Source organism: Oncorhynchus mykiss, chromosome 10 (assembly GCF_057628025.1).
Source record: "Oncorhynchus mykiss isolate SJ-2025 chromosome 10, ASM5762802v1, whole genome shotgun sequence".
In the NCBI taxonomy this organism is placed as follows: Eukaryota; Metazoa; Chordata; class Actinopteri; order Salmoniformes; family Salmonidae; genus Oncorhynchus; species Oncorhynchus mykiss.
In genome coordinates this window covers 45,430,646-45,437,479 of record NC_143031.1, presented here as the reverse complement: position 1 = coordinate 45,437,479, position 6,834 = coordinate 45,430,646, and the positions used below count along the sequence as shown (strand labels likewise).

Below are 6,834 nucleotides of genomic sequence, written 5' to 3'. Positions count from 1 at the left end.
GAAATAAAGGACCATCTTCAAGTGTAACCAGTTATTTTAAAGAATTACACTTTATTTTTCCTTTGTTTTCCAATGTTTTTATTTTTTAGAAACACCCCACAATTTATACAGAGGATATATACACACACACACACACATGGGGCTCGGTCATCCAGGATCCTTGCATGCATTGTTTCTTTTAAATACAAAACCTGTATGTACAGAATACATCAGAATGCTTCTCGGCAGTATAATGTGTAGATGATTCTTCCAGCTCTTTTAATCAAAGAATTGAAAGCTCAAAACAGCATGAGTGACGTAGACGTGAGGGACAAGTGGGAAAGCAGACTAGGCTAATGTGGATGGGTCTGGAGGAAAATGGGGCAGGTTTATAACATATACATTATACCACGACACAAAGCTTACTAATGCTCTGACATGGCAACCAATTAGGGATGAACAATTCATTTGGTATTAGGATTACCGAAGTATAAGGCTTGTATGAAAGTTGTTTGATATAAAGAATAAGGAACGATAGCTGGTAATTATGTTCTGTCAACAAACAATTGTACATTTTTATGTCTTGTGTCAAGAGAATCTTAAGGAATGATCTCGGTGTCCAACTCAAACACCAGTTGAAGAGTCTTGTCACATTGGTAGGCTACTTGATGACTATAATTACAACTAAGCCTTGTTGAAGTGTTGCTTTTGAGGGCCTTGGCACTTTTAATTAGAGGAGGAGATGGGCTATGTTGCATGTTTCTGGGATGAGTATAGAGATAAACAAATGGGAACACAGTAACTATGAGTCAGAGACATCAACAGCTCTTGTTCTGGCAATTGCGATGCAGTGGGGTGGGGTGGGGTGGTCACTGGCAGGTAAAATATGTGCAAGGCATTCTGAACAGGGGAGGCAGCCAAACGGAATACATACTGAAACCACCAATCATCACTTAGAACATAATAAAATTATCTATACACGAAAATTGAACTGCATCAGAGATACATTCCCAAAAACGTCCGTCAAAGCAGGCTTCCATGGCCAGCTCGGATTTCAGTGTGTACAAGCACAGCACGTTCCAATTAACAGATAAACACAGACACAAAGCCAACTAAAAGAATGGAATGTTCTCTCTTGTACAGGTAATGTATTTACAGTAGTTCGACCATCATGTCAATAATAAAATGCTTGGCATATTAAAAAACTGTGATACCATACATGAGCTCCACCCACACACACACACACACACACACACACACACAATAAGCGATGAGCGAGTGACAGTAAAAAAACAGATAGACATGGGAGTGGGAACAACAGTGTTGTTGGCAACAAACAGTAGTATGAGTAAGGAGTTAAATATTTATCAGTGAGTAACACTGATTAAATCAAAACGGACATTGCAGAGACCTGGCCGTGCCAGGACAACAACCTCTCCCTCAACGTGATCAAGACAAAAGGAGATGATTGTGGACTACAGGAAACAGAGGACCGAGCACACCCCCATTCTCATCGACGGGGCTGTAGTGGAGCAGGTTGAGAGCTTCAAGTTCCTCGGTGTCCACAACACCAACAAACTAACATGGTCCAAGCATTCCAAGACAGTCATGAAGAGGGCACGACAAAACCTATTCCCCCCCCCCCCCTGTATATAGTCTCTGTACCGGTACCCCCCTGTATATAGTCTCGCTATTGTTATTTTACTGCTGCCATTTAATTACTTGCTACTTTTATTTCTTATTCCCATCCGCATTTTTTTTTTAAACTGCATTGTTGGTTAGGGGCTCGTAAGTAAGCATTTCACTGTAGGTCTACACCTGTTGTATTCGGTGCATGTGACTAATAAAATGTTATTTGAAATACCATTGTTCCTGCATCCCACACAAAAGCAAATTTGAAGTTAAGAATGGATATTTGCAATAATAGGACCATCATTACTAAATGGAAACCAAATGAAACTCCTTTTAAGTGAAACTATTCGCAGCAGGAACAATGGTTTAGATTTCCTGCAATTTGAGGTTAATTGAATCGGACTTTGAGACACCTAAGAACAAACCGTACCCAAATGCTAATATATTAATATGGTTTTTAAACACTATAATTTGTTTACAAACCTGATAGCTATACTTTTAGTTAATGTTTGAGACAGCTTTTTGTCTATTAGCAAATCGGGGGTTTCTCAACTAGATCAAGGCAGACTACCAAGGCATCCAACTGGTATTTACAATTTCACAACTGGTAAATTCCTACCTCCCACTCAAGGATGAGACAAGTTTTCCACTAGTAATTACCAGTTGGAGGGCTGTTCAAATGTATTTTTCCTAGTCGTATGTGGTAAACGTAGAGATCTTTGTACATGTTCCATTATGGCCTCTGTGATCGCACGGGCAGCGCCATAGAGGGCGTTGTCAATTTTCTTAATCTACTACTTCTGTGAGTTGGTAAACAAACTGAAAGGGTGAATACTGCCATCTAGAGTGTGTTGCTTGAACAGGTATAAAGCCAAGGATGGCGATTTACTGCCACCTAGAGTTATGGAATGTTTGCTCATGAGTATAATTTATTGGCTGATCCCTCCTGATTACACGGATGGAATGATGTGATCCTTCCTTCACCCACAAGGAAGTCCCACCCAGTTGACTCCTTTAAAAATTGTGAAGCCCTCAATGGCAACGCCAGAACAGGTTTTTAATCAATCTAGAGTCCTCTATCTAACTCTATGGTGGTAAATTACCACTTCCCACTATTTGTATTTTTACAAATGCAGCATTAAAGCAGGACAATATCATAAGTTTGGAGCTGAAAACTCCTGTCAAATAACTTAAGGGGGTCATCAGGGGTGAAACACAAACAAACAAAGCACATAAATAGAAAAAATAAATAGATAAATAGTTTCCCTGATAAAATATTTCAAATGGCAAGATTAATCTATGGGATCACCTAATTGCTTATTTTGTTTTCCTTATTTTACATTTTGCAGATGTGAATCCAACCAGAGGAGCAAGTTGTAAACGTAAAGATGAAATATTTCAACATAAAAAAATAAAATGTTTCATTGCATCAAATGACCAAAAGATACAATCTCAGGATTGTAAGTGTATATGGTACAATATCCCAACTACATACCCCTGTGCTTTCAACTAGTCCTATTCAAAACGAACATGTGGTTCGAATCAAAGCTACATGCAGTCACAGTAGTCTTATGTCTTTAGGTCTGCATTTGACAGAAGGTCCCGTGACAGTGGGATGGCTCTCTCGTATACTGTACAGTGTGGTGAGCTATCAAAACCACCTGCAGTACCTCAGAGCATCCTCCCTTCACCACAGCAGAGCAGTAGACAGATGGGTCACTGGACATGAGACCAACACCATCGGCAACCTTGTGCAGGTGAGAAAGTCTCTATCCGAATGTGCGGCAGTTTTAACATCCATCTGAATCATGGACACCATGCTTTTAAAAGTAAACTTAGCATTCGTCCCCCAAATAGCACTGTTATTGACAGTACAATAATTATAGTCAAATGCAGACTGTAAGAAGTGTGTGTACTGGGGTTAAGCTACTGGTGGCTCCTCTGAGGTAAAGCACTGTTAAGGACATCCCAAGCTTTACCTCTGTGATATCAAACAGAGGTATGCTGTGACAGAACACAACGCTCTTGTACAAATTTGACTCAAAATCCAATTTGAATGCTAATTTGTTCTACAAAAGAAAATTCAAAGAGGTTAAGGACCACTTGAGTTATGTGGTATGGCTGGTGGGCCAGCATGCAGTTAAGTTCTCTGAGTGAAAGAGTGAGTACATGCCTTTAAAACAGCTATCACTTCACTACCAATGTATTTTAATACCGAGAATTGAAAACCCAGTGACTTCAGTGTTGGCACCACTAGGTTCAATGGTGTCTGACCATGGGCCAGTCAATATCACCATGGTGACAGACAGGTCTTCATCTTCACTGCGATTCCCTCCTTAGTCTGACCTGGCTTTATGTTCACCAGCACTCATAAAGTCCACACTGCGCAGGTCACACAGACAGTCACACTGGTACTCTACACACACAGTACAGTAGGGTCCCCTGAGGGTAGGACATGACAGAAGCTAACAATCTGATGGATGGGAGGCGGGGCCAAGCTGACATCATATAGGAAGGGTGGGAGGATCTGAATGAACCCCTCCTTCTCCTGGCTCAATCAGCTGACAATGGACTCCCTGCAACCCCCCGGGCCCTCGCCCCTAAGGGTTCTCTGGTGATGAGCGAAGCGGGCTGGAAGCCCCCTCCTCTGTGGGGTGTAGGGCTGGGGGGGGGGGGGGTTAATGGCTTGACTGGACTGGACAGGGAGGGTGGAGGCAGTGTCCAGGCTGCTGTTAGACAGCAGACAGCTGGGTGGGCTTGGAGGCTGGCAGATCCAGTAGAGCCTGGACGGTCATGCCCACCTTCACCAGCCCACGCTCCTCTAGGATGTGGTGGGGCAAACACAGCTTGTCCTGCCAGGGCCAAAACACAGCACGCAGTCACCAGACCTTTCAAGACACTTAAAAGGACAGTACAAGTGAATTGATGTTTATATCTCTGTCATGCTGCTCTAGGTACCAGTCTATTTATTTGTTGAAAGATGTTTTTGGTAAGACTCAGTTGGCTAAACCAAAAAGAGTGGCACAGCTCAACCCATCCATCATAACCTATCCACATTAACTTCAGGAATCTGACAAAAGTTTATTTACAGATGGTTATCCAAAGATGTTTTTCATATCTGTAGCTGTTCTACTGGTTAGGGAGTGTACCACAACTGGGAAAAGAGGCATATCAGATCTATGGGTGATGACAGAAAAAGATAGTAGTGATTATAAACTGAGTGGTTAAAGCCCTGAATGCCGATTGGCTGACAGCCGTGGTATATCAGATTGTATACCAAGGGTATGACAAAACATTTATTTTTCTACTGCTCTAGTTACGTTGGTAACAAGTTTATAATAGCAATAAGGCCCCTTGGGGTTTGTGTTATATGACCAATATACTATGGCTAAAGGCTGTATCCTGGCACTCCGCATTGTGTTGTACATAAGAACAGCCCTTAGTGGTGGTATATTGGCCATATACCACACACCCTCAGGTCTTATTGCTTAATTAAGTGGTGGGCGTTTACCTGTGGCACACCCAGCTTCTTACAGGCATCCAGGAAGTTTTCCACATTCCTGCGGCACTTGGCCATGCTAAGCTTTGGCTGTGGGACAGAGTTGGTCAACAGTTACAGGCATTTTTTGTTTATTCTTGGCTGGTGGTTTGCTTCGGCTTTAGGGATTTCAAACAACAGGTTTTCAACTGGTGCTTACCACTGCGGGCGAGGGTACATGGATGCTGGCCACCGACCGAGGACGAATGTGATTGGCCAGATGGCACAAGACAACGCCATCCATCAGAGCAGCTCCCACATCGTCCGGCAGCAAGACCTTCAGTCTGGACTCCAGGTTCTAAGAGGAGTCACAGAAACAACACACTCAACATGGATTCTGTAGATCCCTGTAGATCACCTATTACAACTGCTAACGCAAGACATGGACGAAGATTATTTTACAGGAGGAGTTTGAAGTAACCCACAGTGTTACCCAGAGTGACCCACCGGGATACTGTGCTACCTGCAGCTGTCTGGAGGAACAAGTAGCGACACGTTGAGAATTCTGAGGAACTCCAGACAACATGAAAGAGCCCATTCAAGGCCCATCAGAGGAGGAAAACATCTCTGAATTGCAGTATTATACTGTATTCTTTGGTAAACTCTGTCAACTGCTCGCTGTCAACTCTGCCAACAGGCCATTGTTCACACCTCTGTTGGAAAGCTGCTGATTTTCCATAGCCGTATCACTCGTACCCGTATACGGGTTGATAAAGGGCATATTTGGGCATTGATAAACACCTACATTGTAATGCAGGAGGTGTACAGTAACATCACAGCGCTGTATGGGTTTTGACTGACAGCCGTTCTGAATTTGATGACCTCGAATGACAGGAAGTTGCCCTTCCTGCTAATTGTGCAACTTTAGCACATTTTTTGTTGTCCAAGAGAGGGAAACGCTGTAAAATAAAGATGACTACGTATTTTGAAAGACAAGACGTTGAGGAGTAAAACAAATACCGCTTTGATGTCATAAAAGCACGCCGTGCACTTCACATTTCCATATCATAAAACTCATGTCCTATACGGCATCAACCTTTACGATCACTACGTTTGATGTACAGTCACAAGATGACATGGCGCCATACCCTGGGTTGTTCGGAACGGATCGAGGTGAACTGTTGTGTCCTCACCTTTGGTCTAATAGTTTTACCATCACCTCTAAACTCTTCCCTTTGCATTGCTACCATGGTCATGCATATGCTTTTCATATTTCTTCTGTAAGAAATATTATTTCAATTTATCCTCATCCACATAGGCCCATAAAGGGTCCAAATTAATGATGGAAATTTGTCAAATGAAAAGGACTGCTACATAATACCTTTTGCAAACGTCTAGAAAGTCTAAATCAGGTTATTGGTGGTGTCTTTTGATCATGGTGTGTCACCCTGTGTTTTCTGAATCTCCTGACCTGCCGTAGGAGGCCAACCTGCTCCATTTCCTCCCGCAGGTGCTCCATCTTCCTCCTCATGGTGAAACTGGGGTCAGACGGCTCCTGGCGGCTGCTTCGGCAAAAAGCTACGACAACACATAGGAAGCATATAGCGTGTGACATACTGAAATTACACAACTTTCAAAACAGTAGACTCCTGGGTATTCCCCTGGGCCCTGCCGAGATGAGCTCAGAGTCTAGACTTTTTAATGACATGAATTTACAAGTGTTGAAATTTATGTTGTAAAATTAT

General features: G+C 42.7%; 1 protein-coding gene across 6 annotated transcripts in view; it reads right to left on the bottom strand.

The window, feature by feature from the left end:
- Window positions 1–50: 50 nt before the first annotated feature.
- Window positions 51–6,834, bottom strand: part of LOC110534027 (leucine-rich repeat and calponin homology domain-containing protein 2) — an 84,340-nt gene continuing 77,556 nt past the window's right edge. For all 6 annotated transcript variants that reach the window (XM_090186807.1, XM_036990424.2, XM_090186808.1 and 3 more), the window contains 4 exons: window positions 6,561–6,667; window positions 5,310–5,447; window positions 5,123–5,200; window positions 51–4,463 (listed from right to left, as the gene is read on the bottom strand). In XM_090186807.1, coding sequence (XP_090042933.1) covers window positions 4,344–4,463; window positions 5,123–5,200; window positions 5,310–5,447; window positions 6,561–6,667 — 443 coding nt within the window. In that variant the 3' untranslated portion in view covers window positions 51–4,343. The remainder of the gene's footprint in view (window positions 4,464–5,122; window positions 5,201–5,309; window positions 5,448–6,560; window positions 6,668–6,834) is intronic.